The following is a 20,107-nucleotide window of genomic DNA, read 5'->3' as shown; positions in this document are numbered from 1 at the left end:
TATCACGAAGATGGTCCATTGTTCTTTTGCACTTACTGGTCTGTTATTGAAAATGGAACTTATAATCCTTCTCCCATCTTTCAGCAATTGCAACACATGCCCTAATCCTTTCCGTGACTGGGCCACTATAGCTATTCTGCCAACAAGATCTGACAGCATCATCGAACCCGACTTCTTTGAACAAAGCAGCCTCAAACCTAAACCGATAGGATTTCCTTCTAGGCTCAACATGATTGTAACACCCTAGCCGTATAAGTAATATAAGTTATTTTTAACACATATTAGACAATATTTATTCTATATCTCATAGTCATTCAAAGCCTGATATTATTGTTTTTGTTTTTGTTTTTACAAGCATACATAAACACATACATATATATAACCATTTATATTACAGACTTTATTTATGATGACATATATTACAGACTATGTTTGTATTTAACCCAAACTTCAAATATTCTACATGCTGTGAATGAGAGGAGAGAGCGCGAGATGGAACACAGCAAACCAACCTTTCATCCATGCTATCTATAATATCTGAACCTTCTAGAAACTCTTGTTCATCTACTTCATCAACCAACTGAAAAATTTAGCGATTTATATGAGTCACCACTCAGTGAATATAAACACTCAATGAATTACAAATCATATACACATACACACGTACAAATTCATGCATATGCAAATGAACAGTCTTGATCACATGCACCTTAATGAGCATGTAGAATTTGCTCATTCACCGTTAGATCTAGGCTTATTAGAATCCTAAGGTGGAGATTCAAAGCATCCTAGGGCTTAGATTTAATAAGCCTAGATTTAACGGTGAATGAGCAAATTCACTTCCTCATTAAGGTGCATGTGAAAATTCATGTGCAAATGATAAGTCTTTTATTAATTTTGTTGTGACATCCCTAGCTAGACACTTCCCGGGGTCAAGTAGCAGGTAAACAGTAACACATGTATTGCTGTACAGTCTTGTAATTTCATAATTCGACCTTTCAGCCCATGTAATCAAGTAGTCCATGTAAATGAGGATATAGGTCCAAGTAGTCCATATATTTGACCATATAGGTCTAAATGGTCCATATATCTGACCATACAGGTCCAAATAGTCTATATAATCAAGTAGTTATAAGTACCTAGACTGGTATGCCACAACGTCATTTATGTTTTATGCAACATGTACACATACTTTGCATTTAAGTCATTCCATCACAAGTAATTCAATCAAGTATCAATTCCCATCAAACATGGCAAAACAATTCACAATAACATAAAGTATCAATTCATATCAACATTTCAATCACAACTTCAGAAGCCAAAATATTCATATCATGTTTATACTCACAACTAAGCCGTTAGCTTCCTTGACGGTGACTTGTACCTTTCTCCGGAATATCTTCAAAGTTTTGCGTACCTATAAGTATAATTTAACACATGATTAAAGAGAGATCATTCTTTATTTACCAAATTTCATTTGCTTATTCTCCTTTTATTCCGTAAACTTCAAGATCACATAATATTTCTCAATAACCCGTCAATACCAAAAACCTTGTAACTCTCTCTATACTAAACCAACTTACCTAATTCTTATTTTGTTGTACTCCTGACTCATATATGAAGATCATATTAAAATTTTATAATTTTTCCAGAACCACCCGATTTATGGCATAATTTCTTTTGAAGCCCTATCTCAGTATCAACTCACTTGTACCAGTTTTACTAATTTACTCATAACTTAAAACGTATAACTTATATTACTCTGATTCTTTTTGGTAAGAAAACTAGACATATAGAGGTATAACATATCCAAATATCAAAATTTTAGGAGATCTAAATAATTGCCAGTAAAATTTACAACCTGACCCTGTTTCAGCACCTATGCAACACAACACATCTACACTTCCTTAGTGAGTTTCTCACTACTTACTTATTCAATACTAACCAAACTTTACAGGGACTTACTCAACACATAAAGGATCAAGTTTAATTTATACCTTCCTCAAATTCGGAACCTAAGATGTCCCAAACTATACAAAACGAAACAAATCAAGTACAGATTTCAGATTAGACCTAGTCTGATTGATACTACCATATCTCCTAGTATACTTATCCAAATAGCATGAAAAGAATTTTGAAATTTAATTAAGACATAAACTTACAAATTTCTCTTCTTTAAGCTTCTCAAAATCGAACTCTAAAGACACGAACTTGATTTTACAAAATAATTGAACAACATACCTTCTTCTTCTTCTACCTCTTCTTCTTATCCTTCTTCTTCTCTTCCCTTTTCTCTCTTTTTTCTTTAAGGAGTTCTTACCCAAAAACTTCTGGAGAAATCTGAACTTTATCCTTTGTTTTTAGAGTAATTTTTGTTTTTATTTTCATGTTTATCCATCTAGGTTACCATTTTTACAAATTTGCCCAAACCACTTTTCCATATTTCCAACCACATCCCCTTTCATTGTTACACTTTTTATTAGTGTTAAGTAATAATCAATTATCAGTCTAATTGTGTATTTATTAACTACTCATCTAGTTTATGTGCTTTGAAAACACATTTACCTTTATTTTCTACATTTACACGTTATCCCAATTTTACTCTCTATTTGAATCTATCATAGGGTGAATGACATGTAAGATGTAAAATTATTTCTAAATTCTCTTATTAATATCATGTAATGCATGTGTCTAAATGTCATGGATGCACAATATTGAGATGTTACAATGATAGAATACAAGAAGGAGCGGGGAATGATCAGAATAGGAAGCAGTTAGATTTGTCAATCTGTAATTAATAAAGCACGCCATCCAGCTGCCAGAACCCAACGCCCTATCCAGCTTTTCACGGACCCAACTGACCGAACCCCTGCCTCTTTCCCAAGTGAACCTTCTTCCCCTCATAATAAGGTCATGAAGATCATTACACTGAACAACTTTGAGAAATCTATTAATCAGGTAGGAAGGGTAGTCAGGACCACCAACTTTTTCATCCCCATGCATGATACAGTTGAAATCCCCAATAACCACACAAGGCAGAATAAAACCATGCATAATAGTTCCAAGAAGAGACCGAGATTCAGATTGCCTTCCTCTATCAGCAAAACCATAAAAACCAATCAAACGCCAAGACCCCATCCTTCTATCTTGGACATCAAGCTCAATATGATGATCAGAATAGCTTTTGATACCATAGCCCAAAGCACCTCTCTAGAACATAGCAAGACCCCCACCATGTCCCTTAAGACTAACATCAAAACAACCATCAAAACCAAACTGTCGCCTTAACCTCTCCATACGTCCACTATCCACCAAAGTTTCCATCAAAAACACCACATGCGGCTTGTGAGTCTGTACTAACTCACCCAGAACCCGAACTGTCCGGGGGTTACCGAGGCCCCGACAGTTCCAACTAAGGCAAGTCATTTCCAATCCTAACTAGCCGCAGCTAGATCCGAGATCGAATGAAGACAGGTCTGAGAGAGAGAAGACAGATCTGAAAGAAAGAAGACAGATCTGAGAGAGAGAAAATACATCCGAGATCGAATGAAAACAGATCCGAGATCGAATGAAGACAGATCTGAGAGAGAAAAGACAGATCCGAGATCAAATAAAGATAGATCTGAGAGAGAGAAAACAAACCTCAAAATAACCAAACCACAAGTCCTAGCTCCCACGAAAAGGAGAAAAGCACAATTGTTTTTATCTATTTTCAGTATTCCTAATTAATTAATATAGTACTGTATTTTTTATGGGTGTGTTTTATGACTAGGTGGCATCCATTAGAAACATAGTTTGTTGCAATCATTACGGTTGGTCTTTGGAGAAGTGAAAACCAATATATATCTGTTTATCCTTTTTATAACAAATATATTTGTACAAAACTTAAATTAGAAACCAATTTACTATGGGAAAAAACAAAATCGAGTTTTTTTCCCATATAAATATGACGAGTGGTTCTGCGTGTCGTTTTTATCAAATATTTAACTTGACTAATGCTGATGTGTCAGATATGTCATCATTCTGATGTCTTTTAACCACTGAAATCGACAGAAACACTTAATTGAGATAAAATTTAAACTTGAATGATTTTATTGAGACAATTTGAAGTTGACTGATCATCAAGTTTCTATTTGTGTCGTAGTGTTCACATTGTTAGTGATTAACCAAATAAATATATTCAATCACCGCTAGATTTTAAAATCTCAGGAGGGTGTTTATTTAGTCAAATTTCTCCTCATATTTGCATTTTCATAGTAAAAATGATAGTTTTAGACATTTGATTAAGGAACTGGTGTTGCTATTTAATATATGAAAATCATATTTTTTTTCAACAGTAAACCGTAACAACAAACATCAAGTAAACCAAATGAACTCTTATAGTGAAGATTATAATCATTCTAAAACTTAATCTTATAAATCTAATTTAAGAATGACCGATCAAATTCATCTGATCAGTCACTGACGAGGTGAAAATCACTGATTTGTTGTGTTATTGGTGGGATCTAAAATTCTCTATTTATATAATGTTAACCTAACATTAAATGGTTATATCCATTATTGTTCAATAACCACATAAATAAAGTTATACTCCCTAAACATTATAAAAAGTACAAAAACCAAAGGAAAAAAATAGGGATAAAATACATGAATATCATAATTAAGTATAAAATTACAACTAAATCATATCAGCAAATTTAATTCTTAATATGTCATTATTCTTTATATATTATGATTTTACACCATAATTTAAAAATTCTAGACTCCAATTCATAAATCATAAACCCTAGAAAATATATTCTAGATTTCTAATTTACAAATTCTAATTCTTAAAAGATATTAAAACTACTGATTTTACTAGTTTGACATAATATAAAATTATGACTTGACATATTTGTAAATAGTTTTTAAAAGATGAATTTCTGTGTAATTTTCCCAAAAAACAGAGGCCATAAAAGGACCGGTGAAATCGACAAATCTAAGCCCATTCAAACCCAAATTTAAGCTTTCAGTTGGGCCGTCTGATCCACCAAATCAGCCCATTCAAACGGTGCCGATCTGAGTTGTACTAAAATATATGAAATAGAAACAGAGAAGGATAAAAGAGGAGAGATATTGAGGCAGCGACTGAACTGTGAACGAATTCATATTATCTGCACAATTTTTGGCTTCTTTATTAGTATTATTGCATAAAATCATCAAAAATAACTGATTACAAGTTGCAGTCTCAGCATACGCTTCGAGATGATCAACAACCTCCTCTGACAGCCATCATCACCTCCATCGTCATCGTTCCTGGTGAGCATTAATAGCTTTTTCTAATCGATAATTCATTTCGATTTTCTTTCAGTTCTTTCACTTTTCATTGCTGAGTTTTTCACCGTCGTGGTTTAGTCAACGGTGGTCACTAATGGCGACTCAATCTTCGCCTCCTCCCACTTCCAGTTCCTCCGATGAGAAACCTCAGAATCCAGGTCCGATTTATACCTTTTTTTTAATATTGTGTCAGATTGTGTTAATGCATACTTAGTTGCTTATCTTCGTTTGAATTATTATAGTTATTAGTTTTTTAAGTTATATATTTATCCAGTTATCGATATCGATTCCGGTCTTAGATAAATTAATTTGCTGAAAAAGCTACTTCAAGCATAAGAAGCATCCCTAATTGTTAGTTAATCTAGTTTCTAATATGAAATAAGTAGTAATTTCCAGTTCTGTATTTTTTTTGCTTCGAGGATATCGAGCAATTCAAATAAAAGTTCTTATGCTCCTTTGGTAATACATAATTTTTTCTGATCTCTTTGTGTGGAATTTTATATTTTTTTTCCTACAAAATTGTCTAGTTAGTAATTATATAACCTTATTGACACTTGAGTACTTCTGATCTGATTCCATCCCTTGTGAAATGCTATTAATATAAGAAACCGATATACAACTTATAGGATTAGAAAATGTAGTTGTCTGAGATGGAATTCAAGTTTGAATTACAGTTGATTTTTATTAATTTTGCATAAAAGGTGATTGGGACTTGCAAAGGAAGATGGCAGAAAAGACCTTAACCAAATCTTATCACGTCATTTTAAAACCAACTTTTCATTGACATTGTAGATCCAATATTCATTCATAAGTTGCCCTATCAAAAAGAGAAAGATATTGTTAGTTTACTGCTTATGAATCTCCAAAAAAAAGAGAAAGATATTGTTAGTTTATGACATGTTAAATCTCATAAAGGTTAAGTATATATTTATGCCCTATGGAACCTTCAGCTATGGAGTTGGCACCATCAGTGAACGAGATTCAGCAAACTGCTAACGAAGAGCTTGCTAAACAAAGTCCACCATCTGTCTTTGTGAATTCAGAACCAGTGCGAGAGGAGCAAGTACAGAATGCTGTGAAATTTCTTTCCCACCCAAAAGTTAGGGGTTCTCCTGTGATGTATAGGCGCTCTTTTCTTGAGAGGAAGGGTCTAACAAAGGAGGAAATTGACGAAGCATTTCGGCGTGTGCCAGTAAGTGCTTTTGTGTGGCTACTAGTGTTCTTCATGTTATTAATAGTAGTTAACTCTTGCATAGCCCATTTTTTTTCTTATCTCACATTTTATGCAAATTGAAGGATCCACCTCCAAGCTCACAAGCAACTGGTACAACTCAAGGTAGTAAATTATTTTCTTATTAAAGTGGCTTTCATCTCTCGGCTAGAACAGTTATTGGGTCTTTAAGAATTTCTGTTTTTTATCACTGAACTTGTTTTCTTCCATAATGAAATTAGAGGCACAGGTGAAGTCATCACCAAATGTTCAGCCATCAGCGCAGACACAAGCTCTTCAGCCTGCAGCAGCTACTCCAGCTGGTGCAATTTCTTCAGTTGGGACTTTAAGACGATATCAGTTTCATTGGTATCATGCTGTTGTTGCTGTAGGATTACTGGCAGCTTCAGGTGCTGGAACAGCATTATTAGTTAAGGTATCACGAAGAGTTATTTGCTGATATGTCAGTAAATTCAAATTAGCTTAATATGATAAACCCCTATATTCATGTGCAATTTCCAAAGTTTTGGGTTGAATCTATATGCTACTTTTTCACCCAATTATAAAGTCAATAGATGTGCAAGGTTCTTATGATGATGCATGTTAAGCTTGACATCTCAAATAAATGACATTCTTCATTTCTTCTTGTTTAGAATACTATTATCCCTAGATTGAAGTCTTGGATACGTAAAGTTGTTTTGGAAGAAGATGATGATTCTGGGAAGAAAATTGATGCAAAACCAAGTTTGGCAGAAGAGGCCGCGGCTGCAGCCAAAGCAGCTGCTGCTGCTGCAGCTGATGTTGCAAAAGCGAGCCAGGAAATGTTAAACTCCAAAAATGAAGGTGGGTACTTTTGCTAATATGCCAGTATTCACTGTAAATAAATCTTTTAGTCCATTAGTTATGGTATTTAAGATTACTTTCTGTTATTCTAGTGTGTTTATTATCATTAAAATCTGATTTCTCCTTTTCAGAGAAGAGATACTTTGAGGAGTTTATGAATTTGTTGGATGTGCAAGTGAAGGAAATGAAATCAATGGGTACTGCAATACGCAAATTGGAAGGTAATTGAATTGTTACTTTCTCTTCAGAAGAAATTGCTGAATATGATGGAATCTAATTTGGATCACTCTCTAATGTCCATTACTGCATGCCCCATATAAGATGTTGATTTGTTGAGGATGGGTTTTTATATTCCATGAGATGTAGTTACTAGCTACATGTAATGAGTCACTGATGCATTGGGAGCTACCGGAGAAAAAGAAGGGTAAATAGTTTATTAGTCCCCAACTTTTACCGATTACACTAGTCAGTTCTCGTATTAACAAACATACATTATGAGATTCCTAAGTGTCAACAGTTTAGTCATTCGTTAAAAATCATCCAAGAATCTGTTAGTCGAAGCTATTTAATAGTCAAATGCATAAGAATCTGTTAGTCATAGCTTTGACTAACAAGTTTTTGGATGTTTTCACGAGAGGGACTAAACTGTTAACAGGAAAACTTAGGAACCTTGTAATGTATTTTTTTTCTAATACAGGGATTAACTAGTGTTATAGGTAAAATGTCAGGGACTAATAAATTATTTACCCGAAAAAAGAGGGTGGGGGGAGGTGTAGGGCTGAATACATAGGTTCTTAGAATGAAACCAAATTTAGAGAAACTCTATTTATTTGATTTGGATATATTGGAATTTCATGGATTCATGAGAGTCTTTAAACAAATTTAAAGTTTATCCATCTATTCTTAAATTATTTTCTTTTACTGTCTGTTAGGACAAAATAATAACCTTGGAAGAACCTTGCATGTTGATCAAGATGATTATACATTCTCAGCAGCAAATCAATCTAGGGTGAGTAGAACCAAGGCACTAACTGATAAGCTTCAATTCAAGATAAGAAAAGTAGATTTTGGACGATGAAAACAGCTTCTTTTGAATCATGTTTCTGATTCAAATCTCTTTCTGTGCAGCAAACCTATGTGAATGGGAAAGCAGAGTCTGACTCACGCTCAGGTTGTTTTCTGTGAATTCCAGTTTGGTTCCTTTATTTTTATTTTTTCTTTTCCACTTGTGTTGCATATTATTAATTGCAATTATATGGACAGTGAGATCTTCTTCACCTCCCACTTCAACTGAACCTTCTGTTGCACCACATCCAAAGTCATATGCGGAGGTAACAAGAAGTTTGGAATTTTGTTACACTCAACATATAAATTTGGACAATAAATGCTTGGATAAATGTAGCTAAACATCTACACAGTTGACATGTATTTCTTGGATTAACTCCACTTTTTTTGTTGTCATCAGACAAGTTTTGGAACTGCTTTAAAAGGTGGCATCTTTGATGTAGCCTTCATCCCTGCTTCAGCATGTTGATTTTCAGTTCACTCGAATCATTCATTTGGATGACTTAATTAAATGCTTATTGTCAGAGATAATATAAAAGCTATTCTTGGGCATGATAGCTTTTAGATCAGTTGGTAACATGACACCAAAGAATAAATTATTATTAGTCTGTGGAAACAATTCAAAACCGTTTCACCAGCTGTGAAGCTTTGAAAAATTGGCACCATAAGCTAATTTTGACAATCACTCATGTTGAGACTAGGAAGGATAAATGGTTGCTGTTAGACCAATTATCATATGAGCCTAAAATTTAGCATGCTAAGTAGAAAAAGAGGAGGTGCACATGGAAATGTTGTATAGAAGAATGTTGTTATGCCTAGATATGGGTGCTAGGGGATTCTGTTAGATATTAGTAGGCTAGGCTGGTGAGAGGAGGTAGCTTTGAGAATGGTACTACTGTGATCAGCTTAGGCTTGGGATGAGAATTCTCTCCTTTGGGCCCTTTGCCACTCACACTGCAAAGTAGTGTTTGGCTGCATTAGTTTTTCTACTTTATTTCTTTTGCTAAGTGTTCTTGAGACTCTATTTTCTGGTTTTCCAGTGCTTAATACTACAAGCGTATATTAGTCTTCATTTGTGTTGAGTTCCCTTGTGTTTTTCTATTAACCCAATTTAGGAAGGTGGCTAAATTTCTGAGTGAAAATCTTTGAGCAGTAATAATCTTTCTTGTGCTTCTTTGCAATGGCGAGTATGATGCTGCTTATTCTGGTAAAAATAAATTGATGATTGAACCACTACTGCGTGTAAAAATATTAGTGTCAATTTATCTTTTGTGATTATAGTCAGGCTGAAAAGATACAGTCACAATTAATTTGAGCAGCGTTGTTTTGTCGAATAAACTTTGAAGCACCTTGCTCATTCATTTATTCAATTTTTATACTAGATCATGGCCATGGTCCAAAGAGGAGAGAGACCTCCTAACATCAAGGTAAAAAGTTTCTGTATTGAGTTGGTCTGTTTCTTTTCCTATGGGGTTAAATGCAAATTTCTTCTTCTGCAAATTGTATGCAGGACATCAATGATCAACCCCCGAACCCTAACCAACAAATTTCGAATCCTCGTTTAGCACCCAGATCTAAGGTGAGCATTTAATGAGTTTTGTTTTGCCTTGCTCAACTAGCCTTCCCACTCACACCGTCTCCTCTGTCTCATTTTTAATTTTTATCTCAACAGATTATAAGTTAATTATGATCTTGTTGGATGGGAGTGTATTAAGGATTACAATTTTGGATTGTAAATTGATCTAGTCTGTGAAGAGTTCTTAAACCACTCGTCTTTGTGTAGGTCATATTACACTGCTCCCTTTTAATTGAAAATTCAAGCTCCAGTGTGAAATGAAATATATTGTCAGTAGTAGAAAGATTTGAGTTTGAGTCTATCCTGAATATATAAAAATCAGATGCCATGTCTATTCTTTTTCATCATTTGGAAGTAGCTCCAAGTCAATACTGTATTGGTGCTATGCCACTATAAATTAGAATTTAATACTCAACTTAGCTATTAAAAGATTGTATGGCCTCAATTCTTATTACTTATGTTCCTTCTCATGTAGCCTTGGGAGCTTGGTCAGTCGCAAAACAGTTCAAGCCAACTTCTCCAGTCCCAAGTAAATGGAGAACGTTTTGGTTCAAAGGTACAAGAAAATGGGTTGAACCATCTAGCAGATGGTGAGAGTGCTGTGCCTTGGTGGCAGCAGAAGAATGCCAGAATCACAGAGATTGAAAATGAAGATCAACTCAAGGCTGGATCTGTTACTACCCGGACTCCTGAGCAACCAATTCAGCGCACATGGGTTCCTCCTCTACCACCCCCTGTTGTTATGCCTGAAGCAGCAGAAGCTATACGCCGACCAAAACCATCAGTTCAGAAAGAACAATTGTCAGAGGATCAGTCTGCATCTCAGCCAGCAGATGCAACAGATGAGTTGCAAAGGATAACAAAAATAGCAGAGTCTGGAGGTGAACTGGAGTATAATGGCGGGGTATCTGAGCTCAACTCAAGCGAGATAACGGAAGAGCAAGAACTCAACTACCTAGGGAACTGAGGGTATAAAGGTATAATTCAATTTGCATGATCAGGTCCGCAGAAGTTATATAGAATGATACTTATAAGTGAAAATAATTGCCTAAAGATTATTTTCTATAGCAGCCTGAAATGATCAATTCAGTCCCACGGTTATTCCTTACGTGAACTAAGCTTTGAATAACATGGTATCCTTACGTGAACTAAGCTTTGAATAACATGGTGTTCATTTGAACGAGAGAATAAACTTATGAATTTCAAAGTTAATTATAAGTTTTGTATATAAATTAACATTTCGTAGCTTGTAGTACTAGATATTTATGAACCAGTAGTACATTAATTTGTTTTTGCGTTTGTTGTTCAGTGTGAAAGCTTATCACTTGATTATCTAATTGTAAGAACACCTTAGGTTTCCAGGATTTTATATATAAATGTGTAGGTAGAATAGTATAAAGTAGAAAAAATGCCTCACGTCACCATGCCTAGCTGGCCCTTTTGTAGATTTTTAGGATCGAACAAATAAAGCCTACGGGAGCATTAACAGTTCCTAACTTGCTTAATTAATGAACTCTATTTTAATGAAAACGTTCAAAAGCTAGGAAAAAGAAATGCTTGGTTTGTCCCTTTCTTTGGACGTAGGTCGCAGTCACCGTTCACCGACGGAGAGGAATGTTATGAAACAACCAAGCGTATCAAAGGCAATTTTTTTCTTTCTTGTTCAAGTGCTCATTTGAATTACTATTTGTTACAGAAGGGTATATATGGTAGTGGACACTAAAAATAAAATGGCCCACCATCCACATTCACTGAACAAACTATATCTAGCTACTTGCTTCTGACATTATTATACTTCTATATTGATCTTGGATATTGGATTTTATAATGATCATGTCCTCTCTTAGTGATGGATGTTGTTATGATTTATGGGTGTTAAAGTTAATATTTTTGGTGTTTTTACATTAAAAAAAACAATTTCTATGAATTTTTTATCATTTTTTTTGGCATCCAAGCCCTCTGGATCTGTACTGTCCTCCCTTCCAGTCCCGTTTTGCTAATTTTCACACACAATTTTTTTTTTATAAAGTATGTAAGGTTTGTTCCATGGGGTATTTATTTTGCATTTTATTGCTTATACTAAGGTGATGTATTGGAATTATATTTAATTAGATTTTGAAACAACTGCTATTATGTTTTTGGAAAAATACATCTTGGCCGATTAAAAAAAGCGATGTATATATTTTTATAAGAGATAATAGTAAATAGAAATAACCACTAGTAAGCATCTCCATTCCTTTACATATTTAATTATAAGAGAACTGTTAATGCTTAGGTGATATTAAATTGTATAGTTTATTGGTAATTTTTTTTTTTAGCAAGTTTACTAATTTAACAAGAAGAAAGCTAGAAATAGCTTTGAAATGAAAAGGATAATTATATATCAACGACTAGGAGTGAGAGAGTCTACATTCTCTCTAAAATGTTATCCTGATTCTTTTTCGATCTACTCCTCTCTCTTATTTTAGTGAGTTTTATTCTCTTTTATTCATCTCTTACAAAAGATCTACTATGTCCTTTCAATTCTTCTTCGTTTCACCGTCACCCTTTGGATATGTTTCTTCTGGGTCTAAATGGGGAGGTTCAGGATGAGACGGGTTTCTGCGACATGAGCTAGAAGGAACTTAGGGGTGTCTTCTATTTCGGGAGGAGCACCACTGTTTCTGGCGGAATCCTGGAAGGTAGTGGATTGTAGGAAGAGGAAGGAAAAATAATCACTTTAATGGTATTCTCGTTTTCATCGCCATCAGTTGATTTGCTTTTATTGTTTAGGATTCAGTACCTCCATGCAACCATTTCTTGTTCGCACGAGACTTTCGTGTCTGTTCCCATGATCTCCATTTTTGGCCGACTGATGAAGTTCAAGAGGTTCAGGAGGCTTCCTACCAGCTCAAATGATCTGTTTTAAATGTGATTTGTCTCCTCATAGATTCCATATGTGATGTTCTTGACTTTTGTGTTAAACTTGTTTTTAGAATTTTATTTGTTGTGTTTAGATTCTTGTTAGCTTTGATTTGATACTCTATTGTATCTTGTTCTCTTCTGTCAGAGAACCAGATCGCTCCTTCCGCTGTTTCGGCATCGGCTCTCAGTTAGCCAGTCTATTGTTGGTTCAATATTTTGATGAATTGCCTCTTAGTGACTAAAAAAAATGCGAGCTAGAATGTCATATCAATTGCAAAGCAATTAGATAACATGCATTTGAAAGTGAAAGTGAGATTCAAATTCAAATGATGTGGCAAGAAGGACTCATATTTTGCAAATTGCTAGATGGAGATGCTCCTTAAACCGAAAAATATAGGCCTACCTACTCATGTAAAAATAAGGGTAAATAATTATAAGGTCCCTGTGTTTTTACTTAATACACTACTTCATCCTTGTGTTTTTAGAAATAATTATATAGTCCCTCAGTTTTTGTTTTTGTTAATTGCTTAGTCCTTATACTTGGGTCAATGGTCAAACTATACTAAATAAATTTTAAAATACCAAAACTACCTTTTACTTTATGTTTTAATGATAAAACATTTGTTTTTTCTATTTTCTATTTTTTCTCTTTTTTCCTACATAATCACAATCTCTCAAATATAAGCTCCAATGTAAAGTAATTGATTTATTAATTTTTATATAATTATAGAACTTTAATTTAGTAACGTAAAATTTATTGACTAAAAAAATAATGAAAAATATTTCAAAAATTATCAAAATAGGAGTAAGACTATCATTGTAAAAGTTTTTACAATTCTAAAAAATTTTACGAATAAAAAAAATATATGATTTTTAAAAAATTATAAAAAAAAATTTATAATAATATTTAATGTTAGTTTAAAGATATTATATTAAAAAATAAAGAAAAAATTATTATAATTTAAGAAAAATAACAATACATTTTTTCAAGTATATTAATTTCGGTGTATACATGTAGTTAAAAAACTTTATTAAAACTAATTAGATTAAATTTGAAACTAAAAGATAAAAAAAATTTATGTATATAACTAGGGGTAATTTTGGACTTTTATTTACAAAAACACATGGAATGACTAAAAAATTAACTAAGATAAAACTTAAGGACCTTATAATAATATGATGGACTTACTAACGTGTTAAGTAAAACCATAAAGACCTTATAATTATTTATTCTAAAAATAAATGGAGTTTTTTCGAAATAAACCTGCTAGTGGAGGAAGACTTCCTGGGCTTAAGAGAGAACCATGAAAGGAGCTTTCATGTATATCTTGCATAATCTCAGTTCTATTAAGTAGCTACAAAAGTACTGTAGAATTTCTTACTGAATTTTTACTTACTGCGAGATTAAATGGATAGAGTATCCGTAGGCAAGGTCAATCTTTAACTTTTAGCTGTCTCATTACCATCTCATGTGGATATCTCTACTCATTAAAAATCAAACAAATAAATTAAAAATTTAATAAAACATGAATTTCATAAATCATCCGTAAATAATTCATGCACAAATTTAATAAACATTCTAAAACAATTAAATTATCAGGAATCTAAAAACTAAAAAATAAATAGTTCATTGTGATACAATTATGATCTTCATTTCTCGGTTCATTTGGTATCCATTTGGAATTCATATTCATCAACATTCAAGAGAATAAAATACACAAATTAGTAAGTTATATGACGGGTACCAAGTAGTAGGTGCTCTAGAGGGCAAATTATTACCATGGAGGACTTTCCATATATATTTTGACACATGTAATATGGACCCACACATATTATAAGCAGCCACACTATTTTAACTATTACGTGGGGCCACAATAGATGTGTCCAAATGTGAATTGAGGATCCTCCAAGTGACATGGAAAACCCGATACTTAATATAAAAACTCGCTCTAGAGGGTAATTCCATATCCGTCCCATAGCCGTTACATGTAATTTTTTATATCGCATGTGTCCTCTACCTTTTAAACAGAGTTTAGATAATATTATTAGAAGTAGATAGCACAGAATACTCATAAAATTCATATTCATTATCATCCCTAAATTACATGTAACGGCTATGGGACAGATACAAATAATAATAATAAAACTAACTAGGCATATGTAATTTTTTGCATCGCATATGTGTGCTCTACTTCAGAATTTAGCTTCCATAAAACTAACTAGGCATCGTTGAATACTGAAGTAGAAGCTAAATTCTTGTTTTATTATTATTATTTTGTCACTCTTTAAATTCCATCAAATAATGCAAGAAGATTAATCTGCAAATTCTGACCGATAATTATAATTTAAGTATGTAATAATTCGTATTATGTAATATTTAAAACCTTATTGGCAGGTATCTTTTATGGTTACTTTGTTTTTTACAAAGTACCATTACTTGATGTGTTTCCACCATTGGATGATGGATTAGAAAATTAATCCAATGGTGAAAACACACAAAGTAAGGCTTATTTTATTAAAAACAAAGTAAGCATAGTCTTTTGCAGTTTGTTAGTATTCATGGCTGGTCAAATTTCAAAATTATTTAATTAAAAGTGGCGGCTTTTTTCTTCCAACTAATAAAATTGTTGTCGTGGATAAAATTTGACTTCCTTCCTACTAGCATGCATAGTAGAAATTTTGGCCATGTATGCTTGAATGTAATGTAGTATAAAAGTTTACCATATATTAATATATAAAAGAAGAAAAAAATATATTAAAGCCCTTATTTTCTAAATTTTTTTATTAATTATTTTTTTTATTGTTTCACTTGACACATTAACCTTTAGTCAATTATAATTACGAATATTAAATTTCTAATAATAAAAAAAGTTAACTCTGAACATATATAACTAGGTTAAAAAGTATAATTTAATCCATTTATTAAAACTAATAGGGAAAATTATAAAACTAGGTCAAATGGGAGGCTCATTTACATATTTAACCTATTTACTCAATCTACTACATATTTAGACTGATTTTGTGTGATTTTTGAGTAAATGGGAAATATGTAGTAGGTTGAGTAAATGTGATGTAGATTGAAATCGACTGAAGGTTTTAATCGTAAACCAACAAAGAATCTGATCTTCTCAAGCTAAACTTGAAGGTTGAATTAACCAAATGGATATGAAATCCAAGCTCTCAATGGAGACTATAGTTTTAATTCATCAAAAGTTGAGAACATTACAAAAATGAGAGCTTAAATACTCTCTAACATTACAAGGGAAAAGACCAAAAGCCTATGAATAGGGTTTTGGCTAACACATGGTCATAAGGGTAGAATAGGAAAGTGGTAGTTTAGTAATTAGGGGGCCAATGGCAAAACAGTAAATAGAGTGTAACAGAAAATGGTCCCCTCAAGGTGAGAACTTGGAGGGGAAGTATTCTCCAGGACAAACACGCCCCGCGCCTACGTGCTACGCCCCGCGTAGATGTGTTCCTGAACTTGAAGACGCTTGCTCGAATTCATTACGCGAGGCGCCCAGCAGATTACGCCCCGCGTCATAGGGCTCCTGATCTTGATGGCTCCGCGGAATGGGATCTACGCGTGGCGCCCAAGGGGTGCGCCCGCGTGTTTGACGTCCTGGACAATTTCTTGCTTGATGTGGTTATCTACGCCCCGCGTGGTAAGGGAGGCGCCCTGCGTCTCCGAATGGTGTGGCTTTTCTCTAAAGACAACCGTTCCCATGCCTGGCGCTCGGCTAGACACACCCCGCGTGCTCTCTGTTTTGGCTTGCTCTTCGCTCTCCTTGAGTGGGTTCTCTCGAGTGGCTCCTCGTTGTGCCGAACTCGGGTCTAGGGATAAGATGCCCTCATCATTCTCCCCTTATTTGAAAGAGTCGGGCTCCGTCTCGGTGACTTTGGTTGGCAACGATCCCTCCGGCTTCCACAAGCTCAAGTCCTGCACATTAAAAGAAGAAGACATTTTCCCAAGCCAATTGGGAAGGGTTAGTTGGTAAGCGTTGGCACTGATTTTCTTTGTGATCTGGTAAGGACCATATTTTCTCGGCCTCAACTTGCTACTCGGGGCATGACTAAGCCGCTCTTTTTCCAAGTACACCATCACCTCATCCCCAACCTCAAATTGCACATCTCTTCGGTGCTCATCGACCTTGGCCTTGTTCTTAATGTTTTTCTCCTCGATGCTATGCCGAACTTCTTGGTGCATTTGGTGGTAGTCATAGGCCAAATTCTGAGCCGCTACGCTCTTCTTCTCCCCTTTCGGAACTTCCCCCAAATCAAGCGAATGGTTCGGAGCTTTGGTGTACACAACATCGAAGGGGGACTTCCCGGTGGTTGAACTCACGGCGGAGTTGTAGGCGAACTCGGCTTGGGCAAGCACATAATCCCACATCTTGGGTTTGTCCCGGCACTTGCTTCTCAATAAGTTACCCAATGTCCGATTGACCGCCTCAGTTTGCCCATCCGTTTGTGGGTGAGCCGTGGTACTAAACTTCAACGTGGTACCGAGAATCGCCCAAAGAGTCCGCCAAAAGTGGCTAAGGAACTTGGTGTCCCGATCCGACACTATACTCTTAGGGACCCCATGCAATCTCACAACTTCTTGAAAGAACAACTTGGCGATGGCGGTGGCGTCATTCGTCTTCCTACATGGGATAAAGTGTGCCATCTTCGAGAATCTGTCCACCACCACAAATACGGAGTCCATACCCCGTTGAGTCTTCGGCAGCCCCAATACAAAATCCATGGAGAGGTCTTCCCAAATGGTCTCCGGGACCGGTAGGTGCATACGTAGCCCGACATTAGTAGCATGCCCCTTGGATGTTTGGCACCCCTCACATCGCTCCACGATTTAGGCTACGTCCCTCCTTAGTTTAGGCCAATAGTAGCGGGAGCTAACCGCCTCAAAAGTCTTGTCTCTCCCAAAGTGTCCCCCCAACACCCCTCCGTGTAGCTCTCGGATCACTCTTTCCCGGATGGATGTGTTCGGAAGGCACAATTGGCTGCCCCTCATGAGGAACCCATCCACAAGCTGATATCCACTCTCCTCAGTACCTCTTCTACATTTCTCCCATTCAAGCCCAAAGTCCGTGTCTTCCTCGTATTCCCCTTTAATGTGCTCAAAATCCACTAACTCCAAGGCCACTATTTTCAAGAGGGCTACCCGTCGGCTCAAGGCATCCGCAACCTTATTCTGTTGACCCGCTTTGTGAAGAAGTCGATAAGGAACCTTATCCACGAAAGCGGACCACCTAGCATGCATGGAGCTTCGGAGTTGTTTTTGACTTCCCAAGTACTTGAGGGCTTGGTGGTCGGTATACAACATAAATTCCTTTCCGATGAGGTAGTGCTCCCACGTCTTGAGAGCCCGCACTACCGCATAGAACTCCTTGTCATACGTGGCCCACTTCTGTCTAGAATCACACAACTTCTCACTGAAGTACGCTATAGGCCTCCGCTCTTGCATTAGCACTCCCCCTACTCCGACTCCACTCGCATCACACTCAACCTCGAAGAGTTTCTCAAAATATGGAAACGCTAAAACCGGAGCGGTACTTAGCTTTTCCTTAATCAAGGCGAAACTACTCTCTTGCTCATTCCCCCACTTGAAGCCTCTACCCTTCTTCAAACACTCGGTCATAGGGGCCACGATCGCGCTGAAATTCCGGATGAACCGCCTATAGAATGTAGCCAACCCATGGAAACTCCTAATATCCCCAACTGTCTTCGGGGCCGGCCACTCCCGGATAGCTCTCACTTTCTCTTCATCCACTCGGATGCCACTCCCACTGACCACATATCCGAGAAACACCAAGCTCTCCATCACGAAGTCACACTTCTTAGTGTTGGCAAAGAGTTGGTTCTCCCGGAGCAAAACTAACACGGCCCTCAAGTGCTCCACATGCTCTTCTATCGTCTTACTATGGATGAGAATATCATCAAAGTAGACCACCACGAACTTCCCAATCACCGGACGTAGTACTTGGTTCATCAACCTCATGAAGGTGCTCGGTGCATTGGTCATCCCAAACGGCATCACTAGCCACTCATATAGTCCGTCACGCGTCTTAAACGCCGTCTTCCACTCATCCCCCGCCTTGATCCGGATTTGGTGATATCCGCTCCTCAAGTCGATCTTCGAAAAGACCTTGGAACCACCCAATTGATCAAGCATATCATCAAGTCGGGGAATCGGGAACTTGTACCGAATAGTAATCTTGTTGATGGCTCGACTATCCACACACATCCTCCACGACCCGTCCTTCTTGGGCGTCAACAAAGCCGACACCACACACGGACTCATTCTCTCTCTAACATAGCCCATCCTTATCAACTCGTCCACCTTCTCCTTCATCACTTCACTCTCTTTAGGACTCATCCAGTAGTGAGGGAGACTAGGCAAGCTAGCTCCCGGCACTAGGTCAATGTGGTGTTGGATGTCCCGTAGAGGTGGAAACCCATCAAGTAACTCTTTCGGAAAGACGTCACGGAACTCATTTAGCAACCTCCCCACATCCTCCGGAACTTCTTCAGCTTCACTTCCAACCCTATCACTTGGTGTGCTCGACTTCACCATCACTACATAGACTGTTTGGCTCTCCTCACACTCATTTAGAAACGCCTTGTGAGTCGGGCAAACAATCAAAGTAGACTTCCCTTTGTCTTTGGTCTCTCCCAATAGAGGTGTTAGAACATACCGAATGCCGTCCTTCATAAACCGATAAGTATTCTTCCTTCCAGCATGGGTAGCATCCCTATCAAATTGCCACGGGCGTCCCAACAGTAGGTGGCACGCATCCACCTCCACCACGTCACAATAAACTTCATCCCGGTACTCCCCTATCTCAAGAGGAACCCTACACCTTTGAGTGACCTTCAGCTCTCCGACGCTCTTGATCCACCCCACACTGTACGGACTGGGATGCGGTTCAATCACTAACCTAAACCTCTTGGCTGCGGCATCGCTGATAATATTCTCTTGGCTCCCACTATCTATTATCACATTGCACTTTACCCCTTGTACTAGACATCGGGTTCAGAACAATTGGTGTCGTTGATCCGATTCCACTTTACTTGAAACCAATAGTCTTCTCACAACATGTATGGCACGCCCACCATCATACTCTTCCTCATACTCATCATCCACGGGGTCACAACAAACATCCCCTTCGTCATCATACTCATAATCATAT

The 20,107-nt window shown here is 36.5% G+C and overlaps 1 protein-coding gene and 1 long non-coding RNA gene across 3 annotated transcripts; one reads left to right on the top strand and one right to left on the bottom strand.

Moving 5' to 3' along the window:
- Positions 1-307: 307 nt before the first annotated feature.
- On the bottom strand, positions 308-2,328 carry LOC136235036 (uncharacterized). The gene is made up of 3 exons (XR_010691627.1): positions 2,242-2,328; positions 1,349-1,417; positions 308-580 (listed from the first exon to the last, which is right to left on the bottom strand). It is a non-coding gene; the product is annotated as an uncharacterized lncRNA (long non-coding RNA).
- A 2,764-nt stretch (positions 2,329-5,092) lies between these two features.
- On the top strand, positions 5,093-11,309 carry LOC136230731 (peroxisomal membrane protein PEX14). Of its 2 annotated transcripts, none has more exons than XM_066019908.1 (13): positions 5,093-5,298; positions 5,395-5,474; positions 6,360-6,508; positions 6,613-6,652; positions 6,769-6,962; positions 7,180-7,369; positions 7,501-7,590; positions 8,302-8,378; positions 8,498-8,540; positions 8,633-8,700; positions 9,817-9,861; positions 9,945-10,013; positions 10,486-11,309. In XM_066019908.1, exons 2-13 carry the CDS (start codon positions 5,411-5,413, stop codon positions 10,975-10,977), a joined length of 1,521 nt encoding a protein of 506 aa, XP_065875980.1. In that variant the 5' UTR covers positions 5,093-5,298; positions 5,395-5,410; the 3' UTR covers positions 10,978-11,309. The 2 variants fall into 2 exon arrangements, with proteins under 2 accessions (XP_065875980.1, XP_065875972.1); XM_066019900.1 differs by having other exon boundaries at positions 5,094-5,298; positions 6,267-6,508.
- Positions 11,310-20,107: the final 8,798 nt, after the last annotated feature.

Source organism: Euphorbia lathyris, chromosome 1, assembly GCF_963576675.1.
Source record: "Euphorbia lathyris chromosome 1, ddEupLath1.1, whole genome shotgun sequence".
NCBI classification, from domain to species: domain Eukaryota; kingdom Viridiplantae; phylum Streptophyta; class Magnoliopsida; order Malpighiales; family Euphorbiaceae; genus Euphorbia; species Euphorbia lathyris.
The sequence above is the reverse complement of the archived record's forward strand: the minus strand, read 5'-3'. Positions and strand labels throughout refer to the sequence as shown.